The 24,286-nt window shown below is 39.7% G+C and overlaps 1 protein-coding gene across 2 annotated transcripts in view; it reads right to left on the bottom strand.

Moving 5' to 3' along the window:
* Positions 1-10,098, bottom strand: part of STXBP5L (syntaxin binding protein 5L) — a 199,500-nt gene extending 189,402 nt beyond the window's left edge. For both annotated transcript variants that reach the window (XM_061988737.1, XM_061988738.1), the window contains exon 1: positions 9,901-10,098. In XM_061988737.1, the coding sequence (XP_061844721.1) occupies positions 9,901-10,098 (198 nt within the window). The remainder of the gene's footprint in view (positions 1-9,900) is intronic.
* Positions 10,099-24,286: the final 14,188 nt, after the last annotated feature.

The raw sequence follows: 24,286 nt of genomic DNA, 5'->3' as shown, positions 1-24,286 counted from the left end.
ATACCACAGCACTGAGTTACAGCATAATAAGCTCATAAAATAAACGACGACGCAATAAACAAATATAATCACCCCAAGGAAGGTATTATCTCCTTTGGAGAAATCCTAAGTTCAAGATAAGATATTGTATACAAAATTATTTCATCTCTTTCCCATTCTTTATTCTATCAAGCTAAAAAAAGAAAAGAAAAAAATCGAAAAAAAAAGGAAAATGGAGAACACAATGAAGAAACTGTATCTGTTATTCAGTAAATACACTATAATGGGCTCTTCACTCTTGCCATTTAAACTTACAAGAAAAAATAGGGTACCAATCTATAGAAAAATGCCACAGAGTTTAATAGAACTATGTTTGGCCTTGGATTTACTGTAAAAATGATAAAAAACCCAACCCTAAAACACTGATTGCAAAGCTCAATTTGTCCTACCTACTTTAGCAAGACTTCTGTCCAAATGGGGAATCATTATAGTCAAAGTAATTCACATAGTAGTTCATATTGATTTTGTTGTTGTTGTTGTTGCATCATTTAACCATATTACTCTAGAACTTGAAATAGTTTGGTTCAGAGTATCATCTGTCTGATGGAGATCTGTTTTATGAGTATTTACAAGAACTGTAAAATCATTCAACATATCTGATAGCCCCAAAAGGAAAATATTTTTGTCTCCACTGTATTTGTGGATGCAGAGAATAACATAATTTCATAACAGTAATAAGAAATAAAATATTCTGGTTTTATTAAAGTTACACCAGATCAACATAGCAATAACTCCAATTAATTTTGCATGTCTTCCTATTTTTTTATTTTCTGGAACTTTACTGCTTTAGGCTGATTATGTCCTGTCCTTTTCTGGCTGACTGTGGTTACAGTCTGAAGCTGATGTATTGTTTGCTACTTTCAGAATATTTTAACTAAAAACTCTCACCGTATTTGAAAATTTTAAGATATGTGCAAGAAAATTCCATGCCACTACAATAGAAGGAAATTTTGCTGCTGCAATACAATTCCATGAAGGCAGGTTTTGGGTATTTTTGAAAAAGCTATAGAAACACAGTGTTAAAATTCTACTTTGATATCGACACAACCTGTATTATTGGTGTATTCCTGTGAAATGTTTTAATTTTGCAAAGTAATTTTGCATTCCTGTATCCAAATTTCCTTACCTGTGTTTACAGTGTTGTTTACTATTTATTACTAAGCATCTCCTACCTTCTTTTGGGATGCAATTTAAGGACTCTCTTTTTCTGATGTTGAATTAAGAATTTCACTTGGAGACATTGGCCAGTATCTCATTTATGGTGAAGATATAGTCCAAAGGAAATGAAGATATTTTGTGGTACGTTTTTGCCCTTCAGCAGGAGTGAAATACAGCAGATCTCGCACGTTACTATCCCCTGCTGATTGCCCATCATGCAGCCAAGGGCACAGCTCACAAAAATAAATGAAGACACTATATCCAAAGATCATAAGAATGTGTTTATGTAACCACATGCTAGTTTTCCTGCCTTTGCATCATTTGGTGAGCATTTTAAGATACATGTAAGGACAAATGTTGAATGAGCTAGGCTTCTTTGGACCTCCTACAATTAACTTTTATTCACAGCTACAATGAAGTTGTACCTATAATACAACTAATACTGGACAGCTGTAACTGAAAGCATATATCCATCCTCAAGGGATACAATAGATGGAATGATATGAACGAAGTAGAGATGAGCATTCATAATTTATTTAGTGTGACTTTTTGTGATGTCCAGTGGATAACGCAGAGATTTTCTTCACAGAAACTGTTGCCAAGAACACGTAGAGAATAGCATTCATGTGTTCCCTTGTGTTCTGTATGTACTGTTCAAACCAATGTGACAGAGGATAAGAACAAAATATAAGCAAATCTTTCAAGAAAATAAAAGAATGAGACTGAGACACACATGGATGTAACCAAATACTAGCTGAATGAGGGGTCTGACTTCTGAGTGTTTGGCCTCACAGCATTTTTATATAGCAGATTTAAAAAAAAATAAATATAAGCAATTAGTTTAATTGATTGGATTAAAATTCTGCAAAAAAACATGCTACTATATGCAGTTGTATCTGCACATTTACCACTGGATTCAGTAAGGTTACTTTTGAGTACATGCATTTGTCAACTCAAAGGCTTCAATACTAAGGGCAGTTTTTTTTCAGTACTGTATACAACTTAACTTCAAAGGAACCATAAAACCTGTACCTCATCAGACTTTGACCCTAGCTACAGGCAACAGATTGTCCCTGGTATTTTTTACTATTCATGGTCTTTGCTGCTGATCTGTTAGGAATGGACACAGCACTGTGCAGAGATAACGTCTTATTACATTTGAGCATATTTACCAGCCATCTGTACCTAACAATATTGCCTCCTCTCCTCTCCACAGATGTGCATAACTTATCATCATCCAGTCCTCTAATTTTCCCCTATAATAATTCTAACATACATTGTGACAAATTAATATATCCCTATAAGCTGCTTTGCTAAACACTTTTTCTTAGAACAACCAATAGACCAGTACATTCACATTAGCTTTGAGTATATTAGTTTACTTCTCTACTGCTCCCTTTTCTCTATTTATAAAGGTAACATATTAATACTAACTTTTCACAGCATTTTCACAAGGGCCTCAAAAAGAGCTTCAGGGATATACCATACACCGGAGAGTATCAGGTGTCTCAGAATGAGAGTCAGATATGAATGAAGATCAATCTAAACTAAGTGAGAATGGGGTCTGTCTTAGATTTAGTCTACCTCCATTGAGGACAGCCGCATGTTCTACATAGTGTATGTATTTGTACTTGGGAAAAAAAAATCTCCCACTACTTCATGTTATTATCCATGAACCTCTAAGTAATTTCTGTAATTTCATTAAAAAATGAAGTGTAAGTCTTTCTTTTAGAAATAAGTAGAAAAAAGAGTTGCTTATAGAATCAACGATTTACACGACAGTTCTATGATCAAAATGCTCCCTGAGATATAGGCCAACTAGGCTGAATTTCCTCCATCCTCCCAGAAGGGATTCAAAATCACTTTTTCCACTGCAACAGTGAGAAAATGTCTTATTAACTAACTGGTGGCCCACAGGTGACGTACAATATACATACTGTATCTAATTCCCACTAGCAGCGTGTAACAGTTCAGAGAATAAAAAGGATGGAACATGAAGTAGAGACAACAAAAGAAAGCTTGTAGATGGGAATTAACTTTGTGGGTAAAATCATCTGTCCCAGGCATAAACTCAGGACAGTCCTCAGAGGATGAGAGATGACATCACCACATCAGATCATAGGGGTCAAGCCTGAGCTATATAAATGCGAAGACATGGCATTCATCAGTAAGTTCCATGTATTTTTTCACCTTTTTGAGGATATTCATGGATTTTCCAGTCCCATCATCGTCTCAGGGAAGGAAGACTGGAGTTCTGTTGTCATGCTATGATTTCCAAACAAGTGTCTGTGAAAAAGTGACCCCTGAACATAGACAATATAAATCTATCTTTAATACAGACTTTCAGTGAGGAGACACATTCTCTCTCCTGAGAAAAAATTATATCCTGAATTTCAGTTATTTAACCAAGGACTCCACAAGATTGAAAATAATGAATCCTTGGATTAAAAAACCAAAGCAAACCCATTGAAATGGCATGCAAAATTACAGTAAATAGTTTTACTCTCAGGTTGCCCTGCGTGGAGTCAGAAGTTGAACTGACTGTCATAGGTCCCTTCCAACTCAGAATATTCTATGATTCTTAAATTGCTAAAAATTCAAGTTCAACCATAAAAAGCAGATCTTAATCTATGCAACATGAATTTGTTCTCCTCTTGTAAGGATGAATTAAATTATCTTTTTCTGCATTTGGCTCACTCCATGCATAGTACAGTCTGGTCTGTCCCATGGACAGAACAAATGTAAACAATTAAAGAACTGTTGTCTGCCAAATTTGTCTATTTGGTGCAAAATAGGAAGGTGCAAGATATCTACAATTCAGATACAAATTTGCAGAAAGGAAATTCTTTCAATACTCTTACCACTTAGTTTCACAAATGATCAAGCCAAAGGCCACTAATTAAGCTTTTCACATGTGGCTGATTATCATGTTTCCATTTTGTGACTGATCAATTTGAGATAATGAAGGTTGGTGGTATTCACATATCTTAGGTACAATTCACAAGTCCAATGTGGAGCTGAAATTCCATCTGTAGTCTTTTGAGACAGAAAGGAAATTCAGAGCCATTATGACTATCTAAGGTGGACACATAAATTGAGAGTATGAATAACCAGTCTAAAGACCACCCTTGTAGGTGTGCACAACACTTAAAATAGAATGCGAAAACAACGGGAGGCCATAAGTAGGAGAAAAATAAATATGCTTAACAACAAAAAAAGGCAGATTCAAAGCAGGACAAGCTGGAAACTCAGAACAGTGGACACTAAACAACCTGGCATTAGAGATTTTCTGTGCCCTCATCTATACAGCAGAATAATTATATCTCCATCTCACAGAAATATTGGGAAGGTCAATTCATTAACATTTATAAAGCTTTCAGAACTACAGTGGTGAGTACTTCTGTTGTGAGAGTCCACAGGGAACTTAATATTCAGGTATGCTCTAAGTATGCAAAGAAATATTCAAGTGTTTTCCATTGAGCAAACACTATTCGTTTTACTAAATTAGACCTATAGAAGAAACAAGAGCTCATGTAATTAAAGGCTGTATGCACAGGCAAACTTAATTTAAGAAATTTGGAACTTTCGAGTGCTTTGTTTTGCAGCCTTAGAAGTCTGAAAAACGGTTTTGAAGCTGTAATTGCATGTGTTGGCCCTGAAGAGTCTCCATTAATGCATTTAGGATTAATATTTGATTAACAACCAAACACAGTGACGCAGAAAGATAGGTATTTGCAAAAACACAAAACAAAAAAGTCCAGTTATAATACTATAGGTAGCTTTAAATCTTCAAGAGTACTAAAAAGAAGCTTTTAACATGTTATGCTCTTTACTACTGAGGAATCCTATATCTAATTAACACAAAACATGGAAACAAGGAAAATACGTGATGCTTATCACACGTTTCATAAAATTACCATCATCTAATCATAGAAGTGTAAAAGTCTGGTAAACAGTTAAAAAACAAAGTCTGGTTTTTAAGGAAAAATCCTTCCAAAAATTACCTTATTTACTATTCAGTATCGAATGAACTCTGAGCACTTACAAGTAAGGGTTAATACTTATTTTTAAAAGGGTTTTGTCTGAAATGGAGTGCTTAACACACTTTTCCCCCCCACCCCTGAAGAACCTTACTAAAGCATCAATACAGGCTAACCAAACAGCTCAAGCTAACTAAACCATTATCAATAGATTGTAATAAAGATTTAGTTTTTTTAATATTATTCATAACTAAAAATAGAGGTATGTGATATTGGAGAACTGTTCCTAAACTGCTGTTCCAAACTTCATCTTCTCTCTGATATTCTTGAACTGTAACGTCATGTTGCATTCGCAGTTAAAGTACCCCCTTGACTGCTGTCAGAGAGACTAAATATTCATCTCCACAGGTTGAAAAAATAAAGTATTACCATCTATAAACTCTGGGAATTAGAATTTAAGACCATTTTATAGGAAATCCAAATAATTAAAGTGTTTAGTTTAGCTACTAATCGGATGCATTTTGAGGGCCTATTTTTGTCAGATAAGCACAGCTGTACTTGGCCATGAGCTTACATACTGGTTTCAAAAAAATCCTGAAACTATCTTGGCCCACATGAGTTTTGCATAAAGACTGGGTAATACTGAAACTGTTACCTTACTAGCAATATCAATAACAGAGTAAGATTCAAAGGGATGTTTATTAAATAGCAAGACTACCGAGTAATAACACTGAAGAACAGTTTTGGAGAGAATAGAACTCTCATGCTTCAGTGTTTAAAGGCTGTCCACAACCATCAGCTTTTGGGGAATAATTCTAATGAGAAGATTAATTTGGCAGATCTTGAACCTTTTATAGGCTATCCAATTGCTGACTAGAGATGAAGAAAACATACAGGAATAGATTAATTATATGTCTGGTAAAGTGCAACTATTACTATGCTCTTAACTTAGGTCTTGATTTCAAATGTTTTCTGCAAAAAGTTATTAACATCAGGGTTTACAAATTCAACCTTCTGATTGTTCTTCGAGAAAAAGCTCAAGTTATTCTATGTGGGAGACTTATTTTCATGAGGAATATGCACTTCAAACAAATGTACATCTTCATTCTTATTCATTTTTCCCAGCTGCGTCATCCCCTAACAATCAATCTTCTGCAAAAATAATAAAATCATGGCTTTCTCCTTTTATGTTTTTTCTGCTCAAGGTTCTACTCAAAGGATTTACAACATCCTAACTGTGATTTTCTCACTTCCTATCACAATAGGACATCTCTCCCCAGTGCTGTCTTTTCGTTTCTATATGCTATGGACAAACATAGGCAAGTCTAAAAAATCCTTGCCAGGAAAAAACCCCACATACATACAGAGGGAAAATATAAAGGAGTAAAACAGGAAACTAGGTCTCTCCCTGTTAAATTTAATACAGACTTTACTAACATATTCTACTGGGTCATGTCTAGTTTTTGGCATGATGCTGCTATGTCACACATTCAATTAATGTAAACTATAATCAATATTTTCATTCTTTCCACATGGATATCCAAATCCCAAGAGCAGCCCTAGATATAGCATAAACTATACCTCAGCTTCCTGTTGTCACAAAATACAGTTCTGACAAAATTTCACAATTGCATGAATACTTGGACAAGGGTGCCACTGATTCATTAGTATAACTAGCAACACAGAAATTCACCATGCTTAAAAAAGTGCCATGTCTCTTTCATGTGCAATAGTTTCAGAAACATTTCACTTTTAGACTTTCAATACAGAAGATTACTTTAATGATTTAAATATAAATGTCAAAAGGAAGTAATTTTGAAGATTTCAGAGTAAAATGAAATATTCAGTTTACTTCTAATAAGTTCTAATCTAGATGTAAAAAAGACATCGTGGTAACAAGCATCCTAAAAACGTCACAAAATGGAGAGACAGTTTTCAGGTGTGTTACTAATAAAATCAGATACATTACCAATAGAAAGTGTTCTGATAGAGGATTGGATCCATTCTTTTAGTCAAGCAGACCTCCCACAAACTTCAGAAAGGCAATCTATTTAGATAAAAACTGCAGGGCAAGGCCCTTTAATTCTTAAGTATGAGTCAGCTTTTACGTTTCATATATATATGAGATTTTGTAATCAGCAAAGAAAGGAAAAATGGTTCAGGATGCTACTTAGACTTTGAGCCTGTCTGCCTTGATCTTACAGATCATAATAAACCAAAACTGCCATTAGGTTTATTCAGTTCTGCATGCAGTAGGATCCCAGATTCTGGATTCTTAAATATGCAGCCCATATAACTTATGTAACTTAACATGAAAATACATAATTGAAATACCAGAAGTTCTACACAACAAAAGCTCAGGGAAGACAAAGTTTATAGCATATTTGTCTTGCTGTATTTTTAATTTAATTCAAAATTGATTGAGGCATAAATTTTGACTCGGATCCTGCACCCTGAAGCATGTAGGAGGAAAGCTGTGCCTGCATCGAGTCCCACTGCCTTTGGTACACTGGCATAGTACATAATGCAGGACTGGGGGACCTGTGGGGATTTGTTGGTTCACTCAAACATGCTTGTAACATTACTATATTAAACTATAATATAGCTGATTAAGTAGAGCCTAGGTTAGAGAATAAACTGACGTATTTTGTGAGCACATAATCACCGAGTATTTTTGAAGTTTGCTTTTAGCATAGTTTTGTATCCCGAGAAAAGGAAGCTGGTATTTTGTATACTATAGGGTAGACTTCTGCAGTACCATGCATTCATAAGCAAGTACTGCTGCAAGCAACCAAAAGCCCTCCTGTGCAAATATTTACTTTGTTGAGAACATTTTAACCGGAGAGCTAAGACAAGCAAATATTGCCTACTGAAATCTTCTCTAAATGACATATTTTTACAAACCAAGTAGATCTATTTCCAAGTAGATCTGTCAGATATGTTTCCAAGCAGATCTGTCACAACATAATACCAACTGTCTTCAAATAACATCAAACCAAAGAAGAGAAATAATAAAGATTAGGCAGAAAAAGAATTATTTTCATATTATGCTATTTTTACAACTATACCATACAAAATTAAAATATAACATACTAAATAGAGATCTTTGTCTCTATCAAATGACTTAGACATGAAGAACCATGTTGAGTTTTAGCCTTACTTCAAAGTCTCAGAATCTCAGGCCTTCTAATGATATTTTAATGTAACTTGATTACTTGCATTACAAAAAAGGAAATCACTGCACCAAATCCCTGGAGTTTTACAAAATGTTAAATTGCTGTATACAAAAGCAAAAAGAGTCAAATTCAACCATGGGAAACAAGTATGATTCTAATGCACTGATCAACGTCACTCTATTAAACTACAGAGGAAAAAAAAAAAAAAGACTTAAAAGGCCTGAACCTGTTTTGGTTCAGCGTGGCAAAGAACTATAATATCTCCAGAAATTAGAATTATGTAGAACCCATTACAAAGGTCTCTGGATCTAAGTCATGAGAGCTCACCCTTCTACCCTTGAACTCTAATAGAGAGTTTTGACACTAGTCGTAGCTGAAACCCAAATAGAATTAGAATCATCATATCTGAGAAAAGGAAAGCGGTGTGTTTCACATGGACAGAATCTGCACACAAACTGTGTTAGAGGCTTGTCTTGTTTGTTTGTGTTCCTTCCTTCTTCCCAAAACACAAAAAAAGAAATTAAAATGTGCTGGAGTTGGCCATAAGCCAGACTTCAAATCAATTGGTTAGTAAAAGGAAAGGATGCTTAATAGCTGAAGTTCCTTTACTCCTCATAATGTAAATTGCACTGATTGAAAATTCTGGTTTTGAGGCTTCTAAACAAAACAAATAAGCAAACAAAACTTTTAGGGAAGTCAACAGAATTAATATCAAAGCTAAATGTAACAGCAGAGGATCATAATGTAATATCTCCTTTCATTTTTGGTCTTCATTGTGAAAGTATTTCAGGGTTGGTCAGAAGTACCAAATAGTTTGAACTGATTTTACTTGTGCATTTAAGAACACCACTGAAAGCTCTGTTGCAGAAAACAGATACAAAACATAAACCACACAGTGCTTTAAGCTCACTGCTTAAAGAAAATTCCCACTTAAGGATCTAACCAACACGTAAAAACCAATGCCAAACAAACTTGGCAACTTTTAATATTTATGCTATCCCACTAAGCTCGTTGTCATATAATCATAATAGTCAATACTGATCCTAAAAACCTCACAACCAACATCCAATCCCTCACAAACAATTGAAGTCCTAGATTCAGTAACAACTGTCTTTTATCTCTAGCTTGTGTCTTTTTATTAAAAGAGGGAAGGAAAGGAAGAGAGGGCGAGAAGAATTAGGAAAGCAGATGCATATAATTTTGAATTTATAATGACTTGCAAATGTTATCTGTTCTAGCACCATTTGATTAGCTTTCCTGACTACAACCTTATTACTACGTTGAGGTCCAAACATGAACTTGGGATTTGGCTCCGAATGCTGAAATCAAGATTTTAATGAATTTACTGACCACTCCAACTTTGCTGCAGGAAGAAAAAAAAAGAATTCCCATCAACAAGATCTCTGTCTTTTCATTCCCAAGTCCTTATACAACCACTGCAGTTCTCAAGTAAAAGGCTTATTGGTATATTACTGCCCCCACACGCAACATAGCTTTTATTATTTCCATAGCAAAAAACCACAAACAAACAAAATTACAGCCCTTACCTTACAAATTTGAAAATAATCTGAAGTGAGCGTCTCCTGGATCTCGTCTCTGGGTGTCCCTGCAGCTCCCACAGTCCCTCCTGGGTGCACAGAGCCACCACCAGCCCCACTTCCACCACCACTGCCACCACCACTGCTTCCACCGGGGGATGAGGCAGTTAAACCGTCCAAAACTTTGCGAAAATTAAATTTCTTCATTTTGGAAAAATCTTTCGGAAGATTTTGGGGGGGAGAAAGGATGTGTCGCAACACATTCAGCTACATGGAGCGAAAGAGAAAGTCTTTAATGGTCCTCTGAGTGAGGCAGCACTTTAAGTCTCTTGTACCAAACAGAATGTCAATATTAAGTATAATTGATCGAAAAACACGAAGGCTTCATTTTGTCGGACGCAAAAGCTACCTGGAAAGGTCCTTTTCAAAAATAAATTAAAGAAGAAAAAAAATTCCACAAGCAGCAGAACTAAGATTTACGTTCAAACAATGAACAACGGAACAATCGCCATCGGGTTCTGTCACAAAATCCACATTTAGCAGTGGTTAAAACCGCAAAGTAAACACAAAATTCAAGCCGGCATCCAAAACAGTGGGCTCCATCTCCCTGTCTCTTTCTACCTAAGACTTGCCTTCGGCACTTGGATTATTTTGCCAAAACTACCAAAATCCGGCTACATCCGATTCGCTCTTCCCCTCCAACCCCTTTCGGCCGGGGGTACCTTTGCCCTCGGGGTTTCGGAGGAGCGGATCCCTCCTTCCCGCCACTGCTCTCCTCCCGCAGCCGCGACTCCCGCTCACTACTCCTCTGCCCGCCCGGCAAGGGCCCGCAGCCGCTGCTGCTCACGACTCTCCTCTCTCTCCCCGACGAGCTCCCGGCCGGAGAGTGCGCGGCCGTTCTCTGCCGAGGTGGGAGCCCCTCCTCACTTTCCTCACCGCCCGCCCTCCCTCCCCGTGCCGCGCCGCCCCTGCCGCCTCTCCGTGAGGATGGAAGCGGCGGTAACGGGAGAGCTCCTCAGTCGGGCTGACCACCTGTCCCGATCCCCAGAGGTGACGAGTCCCCTCAGCCCTCCCGCCCGTCACGGTCACCGTGCCTGTGCCTTCGCCGTGTGCCCCCGGGGGCCCGTTCCGGGGGGGAAATCGGACTCCCTCGGCGCCCGGGGGGTAACCGGGGCGAGACGCCTTGGCACGGCCGCTCGCTCTGAGGCGGCGGCTCCTCGCGGTCCCGGGGGGTGCCTGTGCACGAGCTCGGGGCGGGGCAGGAGAGGACCGGGGCAGGTAAGCGGCGGGAGGCGGCGGCGGTCCCAGCCAGCTGCGGCAGCTCCCGCCTGGCCGGCCGGCCGGCGCGCTCCCAGCCGTTCTCCGAGGTACTGAAACCTCCGCTTGCGGCGGCGGCGGCAGCCGCAGCTCCTCCTCCTCCTCCTCCTCCTCCCCTCTCTCTTCCCTCCCCCGCCCCGCCCCCCGCACCAACGCGCGGCCCGGCACCTGCGCCCCCCCCACCCCCCTTCCCCCCCCCACAGGACGGGGGAGAGGGCGAGGGCGGAGGCGCAAGGCGGCGCCAAGGTTGACGATTGGCAGCAACGGCAGGTTTCGATTGGTTGCTGAGGTCTCGAGTTGGGTCGCTGTGAATGGCGGAGACGGGAGGAGGGCGGGGATTGCTCTCGACAGCTCCGCGGTCCGGTGGCTCCAGGCGGAGCCTCGGGCCGGCTCTCGCTACGGCGGGGACAAGCATGGCTGACCGCCGGCGTGATCCACGGCCTCTGATTGGGGCGCTGCCAAACACGGGTACGCGCTCCCACCAATGAGAACGGCTTGCGCCGCAAAAGGTTCCCGCCCCCTTCCCGCCACAGCGCCCCGCCCATAGCCCGGGCAGGGGGCGGAGCCCGGAGGGCGGGGCCAGACCGGCGGAGGGGCAGCGCGGGGGGCGGGGCTTCGTCCCCTCGGCGGCCACGCCCCACTGCGGCGGCGGCCCTCGGGGCGGCGGGAGCGGGGCGCTGCGGCCGCGCTGGGGGCTCAAAGCTCCTCCCTGAAGCCCGGAGGCGCTGGGCTGAGGGGGGTACGCAGGGGGACTGAGTCCACATCGGTTCGTGTCAATGAGGGAGAGCCGAAGTTGTTTCTCGGTCTCAGCGGCGGTGCGGAATGCCAAAACGAACCCAACACGTCACGGGAGGTGGCGGTGCCGGAGCGCCTGTTTCCAGCTAGGGCGGCTGGAGAGTGAGCAGTGCGGTCGGTGTCCAGCCCGTCTGCTGACACCGCCGGGCAGCTCAGCTACGAGTCCCCTTTTCCACCCCGGGAGAAGGAAAATAACACACTTGCTTGTCTGGCGGTTCCCCGAGGCTTGCTCCGAAGCCGTGGAAGTTGCGTGGGACGGCTCGCCAGCCTCTGAAGTCCGGTGCGGCACAAGAAGCAGCGTAGCGTATACAATACTCTATAAATAAAAGTTATTCAGGTCAGAAAGAGATGAGGTGGCTATTAAAAGTGACTCATGGCACAGCTGTCGACGTGGCTGGAAGCTTGGAAGTGACTAAAATGATGTAAGGAGCAATCTTGTTCTGTACGGTAGCTGGCAGCTCTTCTTGTAGAATAAAACACTAGAAGTGGCACGCATCGGTCACCTCATTTTAGAGATTCTTCTTAGTGTAGCTCTAATACCCACTCTAATACCTAACCTTTTTTGGTTTTTGTAACTAACATTTCGATGAAGCAAGGCAGTAGTGTTTACTTTGGCTTCTTACACTGAACTCCATACATTTTTTTCACTTTAGCTCATCCCCGTGTGTTTAGAGGTACTCCCCATCTTAACGATAAAAAGATTCCAGTGAAATTCAAAGAGTAACTGTAGCTTCACTTATGCCCTCATTAAAAATAAAGGATACATCGCTGATGAATCTGCAAAGGTTGATAGGTTTCTGCAGCCAGAAAGAAAGGAGCAGAACCTCATACGGGAAACAAAATATATGAGGACTGTGGCTATGAGACAGAAATGAAAAAGGGGGTGGAACTGAGAAAGCAAATCTATAAAGATGTGTCAGGTTTTGAAAAATAAGGAAAAAACTAAATCTGGTTGAAGCTATTTGAAGAATGTCATGTCCTACTGATAGTATGTTCACCACAGGCAATGCAAGTGGGGAAGAAAAAAAAGCAAGCTAACAAAACCCAACAGAAAGATAACGACATGAATTGTAAGTAGGAAAGGGAAAGATAAAGTAAAAAATTACATAATTGGGATGAAGAAAATGTCACAGACAGTCTTGCAAAAAACAAGAGAATAGACTAGGAGTTGGGATGCTGGAGAAGAAAATCTGATAACATAATGGTCCCATAGTTCTAGAGAGGACAAAGATAAGATGGTTAGTTTTAAGTGAAGAAAAGGAAGGACCAAAAATAGAAGACTGATAAAAAGCCTCTGGTAGTGGAAAAAGCTGCATACATTTTTGGAATATCAACAACACCTATCTTTCAGAGGATCAGTATGAAGAGCTGGGTACTGGCTGGAAAACAGACTTGTAGAAAACAACAACAACAACAACAACATCAGATACAGCCCAACAAAACATTGATTGGTACTTTTGGGTCACTACATGTGTATATAAGTCATGTAGGTCTCTTTTGAAACTTTTGCACTAAGCTGGACATGAACCCAGACGCAGAGACAGAGCTATGCAAATGAGAGTTCTGGGGTGGTATAGAAAGGAGCTCTATTGAATGATCTGTCTGGTGAGGAGTAAAGAAAACATACAGAAAAAAATTTAAAAGGAAAAAAAATCCATTTGTTTTTGACGCAGAAAAAGACATTTTCTTCTTGTTTAGTGGAGAAATAAAAATGGTAGACAGGTGAGGCATTCAGTTGCTGGTTTACACTGTGCTCAGATGGTGTCGATCATTAGTAGGATATTTCTGAGGTTGCATAGTTTTGACACCCAACAGTGTAAAATGATGAAAACGTGGAAAGATTTAAGATGCTAAATTGATATATAACAAATGAAATAAGGCATCCCAATGCACTGCGGGGTATATGTATCTGAAACCATATTTTAGATAGTAAAAGGGAAAGACTGCATTCTTCAGGGCTTTCTTCTGGATAGTATCTTATACATTTATCAGTCATCTTGTTCTGCACTGTCAAACAGAAACCAAATGTTAAAAGCATAAAAACTTTCTAGCAAAATTTTGCTGAGAAAGAGAGCATCTTTAACAGTCTACACCATCAAAATTAACATGAACTCTCATTCTGATTTTTGCTCAGGTAAACTTGTGACTATCTGCAGTAATATAAAAAGATTAGTCAGAATCAAACCTAGCAAGGGAGACTAATATTAATTCAGCATTATCTTGTCTCGAATCAATTCAAGATCTAATCAAGAAAATGCAGAATCAGGAAAGATCAGCTGTCCAGAATGTGATAGTAGTAGAGGCTGTATATGCTTTGTATGTGACTGATCATTAATGTTCTGGTCAGTTCTCTTTGGGTTATTTTTACTTACCTCGTCTGACTGTCTTGTTTTATTTTTTAGTAGCAAATTCTGGTTCAGCCAAGGGGCTACAATTTCCTGACTTTGTAAAGCTGCAAACATGTTTTAGTCTCAGGCTTATGTTGTTGGTAGTTGAAATAAAGACATGCAGAAGTTTTCAGGAAGCAGGGGTTTCACAGTTTACACTTTTAGAATTATTTTTGCTACTCTTTTTGATAATAGATGACTTAGTAGTTAAAATTGATGACCTTTGAGAGAAATCATTGTATGTCCATCAGCAGCTGACTAGACCACAGCCTTACAACTATACTGTGAACCTCTGTGGTTGTGCAGAACTGAAGAGAAAGGATGTAATCAAATAGCAGAAGCACATTTATGCCAATGCAGGCAAATCTGTGACTTCCATAGCTGCCCATTCCTCATTAGACTTTGGGACATTTGCCAGTATTATCCACATTTCTATGTAATTCCAGAACATCAAATGGCAGCAAGTGTAGTGTTCCTGCCTGCAGAGCCCCACTAAAAATATCCCCAGTCAGTGCTGAGTATCTGGTTAGAACAGCTTGCTGAACTCTATCAATTAGCCAGATCTTAATCTATTTAATGTGCTTTATTAAGGCTATATAATGCTAATGTTTTAATCAAAATGTCAAGCAGTACTAAATCAAATTCATTAGGAAGGTCCAAGTCTATCACATCCATGTGGTTACCTTGATCAAACAAACCTGTAATCTCATCAAAAAGTGAAGTCAGGCCTGCTTGTCAAGATTTGTTTCCATAAAGCCATGTGGACTTGCTTCCATTATATTTCTACCCTTTAACTCCTTATTGATTGAATCACACATAGCATGACTGCTTTAGTTCATATAACATCACTGGTTTTAATTCGCAGAACATCACAGTTTTTTTCTAGCATTACTTAGAATGTCAGGTCTATTACTGCCTTGGTCATATTGCTTAATTCTTGGAAGAACACGAGGTTTCCTTTGGCCCTTTGAATTTTTAACTGTACAAAGAGCTGTTAAAAAAATAACATTAGAAGGCTGGAAGTCTACTATTTTAGGAGCCTTAGATACTCAGGTGCCACAGAGACTGCTGATTGAAAAACAGCTGTGCCATTTTCAGCCTCCATAGATGTCAATGGATAGAAAAAGAATTCATCACCCTCATGTAATATTAATACATTATCCTTTTTTTTTTTCTTTTACAAATGGCTAGGAATATTTTCCATAAAATTTAGATCTTTCTTGTATGCTCAGAGACCAGATTTCTTAATGAAGAAGCTGTAACAAGGTGGGATGCGTCTGTACAAAACTGAGAATGTAATTTTGTAGGAAGAACTAGTTTGCACAGTGGTCCAAGTAAAGGTGTAAGTTAGTGCATAGGTAGAGCTATCTGTTACAGCTTGAGGTGATCCATTCTTGTTGCTGTTGAAAAGGAAGGTCCTGCATTCACTTGAGCCCTTGGGTTTTTTGCCCCTTCAGCAATAAATATGCTAGGAAAGTCAATAGTTTTCTTTTGGGTTAATGAGCTGGATTAGCTCTGCACAGGGTCAGACAAGCATCAGAGCCAGTGCAAAGGCAGAGCTATAGGGCTGGGCAGAAAGATGAGGGTAGCCCCCCTTTGATTAAACTTACCTGAGGCATACAGAGTAACTTCATCACACGGGTGGCCTATTGAGTCATACTCTAAATATGCACTCTACCCAGGAACGGCTGTACGTGTCAACAAGGAACTGTCACAGGCCATCTAAAGAGCATTCGGGGGCATAACATTGTGACTAGTTTGTACAGACTGTCCTGTTGTAGTAGGACAATGTGTTTATTGAAGAGAGTTGTCCCAGGGCTAAGATGGGACTCGACCTAGAATTGGTTGCTCTGGAAGCAGGAGTCTTTTCCTAAAATGTTGTAGGGTACAAACTGTAACAGAAGCTACAGAAGAATTAAAGCCTCAGTGATTATCTGCACAGCAGTTACTTGCTGTATCTTTACTACAGCAAATATGCAAAACTCTGGCATGACTTATTGAGATAACTTGGGTTCTAGTCGTGACAATGTGGGGCCTCTCTTGGGACACAAAGCTGGTCACATAGGCTGGGTAAATATTGGAGTCATCAATATATGTCATAGACCATATCACCACAGATTTCTGACCTGCCTTTTTTTGCAATTTTCAGGCTGACTTGTTGGTCTTTGCAGCCAGCTTACATTGTATTCCATGTTCAGTTTTCTAGTTCTTCCTTTTAAGCCCTTTTCTTATAACTTTGTTTTGTAGATCACTGTTACACAGCTTAACTACCTCTTTCTCCTCTTACTCCTTCAGTAAGGATTAAACAAAATTGTCTGGCTTTCCCTGCTGTGAGCCAGGCTAGCTGAACTTCTAATGACCCAGGTTTGCAACCCAGCCCGTGCACATACAATGTAGCTACAGGTATCCATTAAAGTTCTTGTTGTAGTAACTGTCACAGATTGTTGGAAAGCAGAGTTGTTATTTTCTTACCCTGAAGCTTTCATTTCCACCAAGCACATGCCTGCCTTTTGATCTTTTTTTTTTTTTCTGAAAATATTTTCATGGATGTTTTTTCCATTCTGAATATTTTCATCTTTTCCAGTAGCTGCAAAACATCAGGAACTGATGCCTTTTCAAAGTCAGTTGTTAATAGTTCTCAGAACATATTTCTGAAAAAGGACAGGTAAGAAAATGGGATAGCTACTAGCTTTTCAACAGAAAGGCTGTTGGTCCTTGACCAAATGTGTACCTACCCAGGTAATATATAACCAGATCACCAAACTGACCAATCAACTTCCCAAATACATTAGCAAGAGATCATAGACTTCCAAGTCATCAAGAATCAGTTTTCAGATAAAGGAACTTAAAGCATTAGTTGAGCATGTTAGATAATCTACTGTATTTAAATCCCTTGAGAGAGAAAATTCTTTATTAAAGCACAATCAGTAAGAGTTTTAGCAAATCAGGAAGACTGCAGTTCACAGTGAATATTCTTTTTGTTGTCAGCTTTGCTACAAATTTGACGTTTTATGCCTTTTCCTGTTACTGCTTTGAGTATTTTGCAAATTATCACTGGCATTTGATGTGACAGCTAATGTATTCCAAACTGATAGTTCATTTTACTAGATTCTGCACTAACAAAGGTCTCAATTAGGACTGGACTACTTCTCTTGGTTGCTTTCAATCCCACACAGTCTTGCAAGTTTGAAACATAATCTTTGAATTCATATTCCACTTACAAGAGACTATAAAATAACAGCATAAGGAGTTAGAAGGAAAAAAAAATACATGTAATGAGTCTACACTTGCTCTATAGAAAAGCCATCAGCACAGTTTACATTTTTTGGGGGGGATTTCTTCCAACAATCACAGCAGAGAGATTTCTTTTCAGCTAGGGAAAATTTCAGCTGCCCTTCAATATCCTTCAGTTTAAATTATAGGGTAAAAAGGTCCCTTCACTCAAACTAGTTTGATGAATCATAGGAACCAAAAATACAATGTTTCAGTTCACAAAATATCAGATATCATGTCCTTGGTCTCTGTGCAAAACAAATCTTGGTAGAAAAGTCTAGACCTACTATAACCTTGATCCAAAAGCAGGTGACTGACAATTCATATAGATGGCCTTTAATTTAGTGTAGATATTTGCATGAGGGAAGAGTTGATAAGATGAAGGTAGAGAGAGACAAAGAGAAGAGCAAAGGGAAAATGGAGCTCACATTCCAGCATTTCAATACTTCTGTCATTAAGAGCATTCAGTTTTATGTCTGCATCTTTCATTTTTAACAATTGAAATGTTCTGTAAATACATTACTATTGACCTCCAAGACCGATATGCCTGTGTCTTCTTGATCAAGCAATACTACATAATAAATAGCCTCATCAGAAGCCTCCAGGGAAGAAATGTTACCTGCAATCTGACTTTCAACCCTTTTACGAAACCTATGAAGAAAAGCTAGCTAATATTCTATAGCATTGTCCCACCAAACCATTCCCCAAACCAGGGCCACATCCTGACCACAGACATTCCTTGGTCCTTCATTGCAGAAAGACTGTGAATAACCTAATCTGTGGCCTTCAGATTATGCCAAAGTGGCTAGTCCATGGGTGAGTTTGATCACTGTTATGCCTTCCTTTCATCCTTTCTCCATCACGCCTTTTTTCCCCTTTAATCAATTTAAGAACAGATTGAAGGCAGATCAGACAATTCCATTCCCTCTGCATGTATCCTATGAAATACTGCATGCTAGTCTTGACACTTCATTGAAAGGAGATCTGGCAGAAATGTTAGCAGTGAAAATCCAATCAATTGTTTCCAAAATCCAAAATTGTTTCTTTCTGCCAGGAATGGCATCTGTGTTATTCCTCTGCCCTTGTTCCCTCTCAGTCGGGGTTTTTCTTTTTCCATTGTGATATATCAAGTAAGAATTTGGTTATGTAGTGCCTGTATTGTATTGAGTTGTGTTGGGGGCTTTGAACACTTGCTGTCCCATCCATATCCTTCAGGTAGCGGATATTTGCAGAGTGCTTTTCCAGATAAAAAGTTAGTGCAGTGCTGATTTGCAGCACAGTGCTGAGCGTAAAGCCTGTTCCTCTGCAATTTGTGCGCAGCGTGTAATCCTATAAATGGCCATTTCTTCAAGAGCTGAAGGAAATGAGAATGCCCACTGTCCACCTCAGGCCAGACTTGAGCATAAGTCTTCAGTATATAATCAGTATATTTTATTTTGGGAGATAGGAATAATTTAGTTTCCAGTTCAGAGGCTGAAAAGTGTTAAAATAATTGTAATAAATAAAGAAATAAATCACAATTAAAAATCTGTAATAATTGTCTAAATGTAAATTAAAATAGGAAATGTTTCCTTTGAAAATACCAGTTCTATTTTTTCAAAATGTTTGTTGCATGTTTTTTTGTACTAGAACCATCTTCTAAAGCCGACATACTCATTCAGTCATCCTGTTGGCTCAAACTAGTCTAAAATATCTGTCACTGACCTCCACTCCTGTCCTTTATAAAGGATTTGCCAGTGTGTCACGTCTGTTCAACTTCACTTCCTTCACTTAAATAAACCCAGAGAACTCAGGTTTACTACATTTTGAGGGGCAGTCTGCAGCTCAGTTGTTCCAGGCTCCTTGTTCCACTGAACTCCATAATAAGGCATCTCAAGAAAAAGATGACCAGAAAATATTCTAAGTAAAAATTAAGAAATTGATTCCTTGTCTCATAGCACTCATGGCTGCTTCCATTTCTTACCGAGCAAGTATTTTAAATTCTGCTATAGGAAAATATGTATTCTCCTCACCTCACCTGTTCACGGTGATTATGTTGTTTCTGGCCCTCTAACATCTGACCAGCCTATGGAATATACCGTGGATCTCTACACCATACAATTGCACGGTTGAAATGTGGTCAAATGGCTCTGCTGCAGGACTGAATCTGAACATGAGGAAGGGTCTATTTGAACTGACATTTAGGGATGAGCACAAGGGCCTCTCACTCTGAGTGGCGGAAGGGAGAAACAGAGCCTAGGAAGCAGAAACATGGCCTGTGGCACAGGTCTTGGGAGATGCATTTGGCCAGCAGAGTGGAAAATCCCGTGCTCTTGGCAGGAAAAAGACAAAGCAACCACCAGTCTCCACCACTGAACCTGATGTGAATCAGGTTCTCAAGCTTGGGAAGGAGCTGTGGCCACTTGGTTGGGCTGGGAGATTACGATTAGTGGTTTAACAAGTCTGTATGTGAGGGAGAGCTTAATATTGGCCAGACTATGCCTGAAAATCTATCCTAACCTTGGCGATTTTTTTTGCCCTTGTCAAGTGAAGAATTAAACACAGCTGTCCTGTATATTGAGTTCTGTGTGATTACCATGGAATGAAATGAGTTTCCCAAGAAGGTACAGGAGGAATTTTCTGAAATACCTGGTAGAGACCATGCTGCCACATTGCCAAGTCTCTCTCAGGAAGAACCCACTGCCTCCTAGGTGGGACGCATCAGACTGATGTGCTTGCTTATCCCATCTATGTCATAAAGCCACGCTTTATTGCCCAAATTCAGGAAAAGATTTTTTTTAATCTTTCTCCCCATTGTTCTACTAAGTGACTAGCAAATAATTGCATAGCCCACTCACGTACGTCATGTCATGCTTGTCTCTATCCTCATGGAAAATCACATTTAATCTTCATCTCCAGCATTAGGAGGGTGTTCAAACTGATAAATCATATAACGCACTTTGATAGTTTCTTCCCAGGATAGTTATGCTTTCCGTATTTTTGAGAATTATTTTCTCGTTTCTGTAAAGTAAACCAAACTGGTCTAAAGTATGACACTAAGAACCTGTCAGTTCTTGAATAATATACACTCAAACCTAAGTACGCTGCCTTTCACTCATCTGTCATATATTTTAGTCATTTGTTTCACCTGTTGGCAGGTTCAAAGGTGAGCAAGTATAACGGACGCAAGTACTAATTAGTTTGGTACTTACGTTTGCATAGTAGTCCTTGGACTGTAGAATTTCAGATAATTCATCAAAGGCTACTTACTTTTGTCCCCCAGACAGTACAGATTCTAACCTCTTCCATATGAGCCCAGCACTTTTTTAAAAATTAGGTTGTGCATGTCAACACTCCCCTTTCTTGGTTAACACCAACACAACACCCCAATACTGCTTTGCAAGTTGTAAACCCAAGACATTTTATGACTTGAGTGCCTCCTGAAATGTGCAGTTTTGATCAGGTGCACATACAGTTCCTGTCCATGGTTCAGCAATGTAACCTATGGAAGATGATTGGCATTCGTATAGAAATGCATTATGCTTTCCTACCGGTATGAATTATTGCTTTCACCTCTGAATATACATACACTGATGCTTGTGCAGATTCTAGACACATTTGGAAGGAAATGCATTTTGAGTGACTGAAAGAACAAAGAAGGTTTCTAGTTCTCATCAGTCTATTCTTTAAAATATATCACATAGCTGACAGACTTAGCATTTTGATCACTGCATTTAGTTTGGGCTCACCAAAACTGATTCTGTCAAGGTGGATTTGTCTTTTTTTTGCAGGGGTTTGTGCTAAACCTCAATCTGTGCTGTATCTTTAGGACAAAACCTTCAATTTTTTTTCTTTTTTTCCTATTCTGATGCTACTGATGCCATTATGTTTATTTAGAAGAAAGGAAAAAACCCTCAAGTTCCTTACTGTTCCCTCTTTGCTCACATAGTTGGGATTTGTTTCCTCCACTCAAGAAATGGTTTTGTTTCAGTGCTAGTTTGACCATTTTTCTACCACTGTAGTTTGTTCTGACTCTATTACACTGACAGACACTGCAGATGCAGATGTTTGCTGGGATGTACACCCATGGGAGGACCCAAACCACCAGCATTAATCTCTTCATAAATGTGGCACTCGTGAATACTTCTGTGAAGGAAGTATTCAACCTCTTCACCAGCTCATGTTCTTCATCTGCCTTGTATGATTCAAGTAGGTCTTCCTTCTCCCTTTATTTTACAATTTCTGGTGTGAATACATAAAAGCTTGAACTCTGGGTGCATGTTGTATTTGACAGGCTAATTGACTCATTTTAATTAATTGTCTTTGGCTCATACGTAAGAGATCAACTCTCCCATAAGTAGCTTTTAAGGAATCCAGTCATTAATCTTTTTAAGCAGCTATTCCGTTCTAGCTTCCTCTAAGGAATTTGTTCACACAGCCTCCACACTAGACTTATCCAGCAGGGAAATACCCAAAGGCTTCTATTCTCTGAGCTCTGGGAGAATCCTACCTCAGAAAATTATTCCTGGAAGAGAAGGGTCCCTATATTTTATTCAGATGCTCTTTTACCTCAGGTAAGGTAACTGAATTAAGCTGACTTCAACTTGCTTTTGAAGTTTTTCCAATTTGTGGCAATAATTACATGTAAAATACTGGGAGATGGGTAAAGCCCTATGTCACAGTCTTTCTGATACTACATTAAAATCACTTTTGACTACAAGTCACCATATTTACAACCCCTTGCTATCAAGCTGAGATAAAAACGTTATTTGTGTTAATTTTAAATAAACTTTGCCAACACAGAGTATAAAACCCTACTGAGACCCTGTTTTTGCCTGGTGTAACTCACAGATACAGAATTCATGAACTCTTGGGGTTTTTTTTCTGCCTGCAACACAAATGTTTTTTGAAAACCTTGTTTGGATCTCACTTGTTTCTTTTGCCATGCAACCTACTTTGGCTGGTAAGTAGAAAGATACTAGTGCAGTGATAATTTAGTACAATGTTTGTTTCACAGTATTATTAGAAGCAGGAGCTGATAAACTGATAGTATGTGAAAGATGTAGTTGAGGACAGTATAGATTTTAGAGTAATGTATAATGGGAACCAGAAAGACTTAAACAGAAACAGAATGAGAGACTTGGAAGAGAGCTGACTCAGAGTAGATTCTGATGTTATGAGGAGGGCATAGGTTTTTAGGGATTCGGAGAGGAGAGGAGAATGGGAAAAAACAGAAGGATGGGGGGACAAATAAGGGGAGAAAACAAAATAGATTTTCTGTTTTGGACATGCTGAATTGAAGTTGACAGCTAGCTAGCCCCAAAATTATGTCAGACAAAAGCTGAGGCGTCAGTTTGGACAGGAGACAGACACCAGTCAGTATTGTGTTTGTCAGCATAGCGATGGTTGTTGAATATGTGTTTGTGGTTGAAATTACCCCCAGGGAGCCTGCAAAGGGAAAAAGAATTTTAGGGCCAAGGCTATGAAACCACTACAAAACATTTCAGGCATAAGAGCCACATTGAAGGGGCTGGAAAGTTTATGTTATCCTAACCAAATGTGGCTGATGCAGAGTGCCGTGCTTTCCTTGGAGACAGCATGTGCTGTGCTGTATTTGAACACACACAGTGGAGAGTAAGCAGGATGAGGGGCTCTGTCCTTCCCAGTGGTGAGTGCAGGGGAGTACTTAGCACATCTGTGGGATAGCAAAATTAGAACAGGGCTGTTTTTATATTATTTATCGAAGTGGCACCAGGTCAAACATCTGAGTTTTCAGTCTTCCCCTTACTTTACAAAGAGAAAACAAAAACCCCACAAGACTACTGCTCTGAGTGTCCCTAAGTAGAATCATGTATGACCACTCAGTTGAGCTTTATGTTGATGATGATATGGCAGTCTTGGCCTAATTTGATCTGACATTACACCAGGCATCTCTCCCTTGCCTTGTGCTTCATCCCTTGTATCATATCTTGCGAGGTCACGAGTATAAGTCAGATCAACACACTGAAACTATTTGTTTTGTGGCTGTGTCAGTTTTCTGACAGATCAGCTTGTTCACTCAGCTCAACACACATCTGCACATCATCTTGGGCTCAGAGCTGATGCAAGGAAAGTCTCAGGAGCACAAGGCTGGGACAGGGGAGGTAGCCCCTTTCAGCAGCCACTGGGAAAAGTGCAACAAAAAATGGCACTGGAACCAGTCTCCCCATAGTCCTGGTAGTGTAAAAGCCTTCTTGTGGAGATGAAGTAGGCTGTGCTTTAAACCCGAGTTGCTATAGTGCAGAGCTCCAGTTTTCTATTGCATTTACATGTATTAACAATAAAACTACTAATTGCCTTGTCTATTGCTTTTTTGCACACTCCTCTTTATCTTGTACTAAGCAAACACTGTTTAGATTCCCTTCCATAGGCACAGTTTACACAGGGATCTTCATATGGCAGTTTTTGGACACAAAGTGTGAACAATCACTTTTAACCTCTAAGGTTAACAGATATACTCAGTGGTGGTACTTCTTCATCTTTAGCTCATTTTTTAACAATAACTAGATCAAGGAAGCCAAGAGCTCAGAGCAGGGTAAGTTCTCAACTTTAAGACCAGTCAGTAGGTGGGAGGTGGGAAGGATCTGCCAGTGTGACCTGGGGGA

The sequence above is a fragment of the Colius striatus genome, chromosome 1 (genome assembly GCF_028858725.1).
Source record: "Colius striatus isolate bColStr4 chromosome 1, bColStr4.1.hap1, whole genome shotgun sequence".
Classification (NCBI taxonomy): domain Eukaryota; kingdom Metazoa; phylum Chordata; class Aves; order Coliiformes; family Coliidae; genus Colius; species Colius striatus.
Note: the sequence above shows the minus strand (reverse complement) of the source record. Positions and strands in the feature narration are given on the sequence as shown.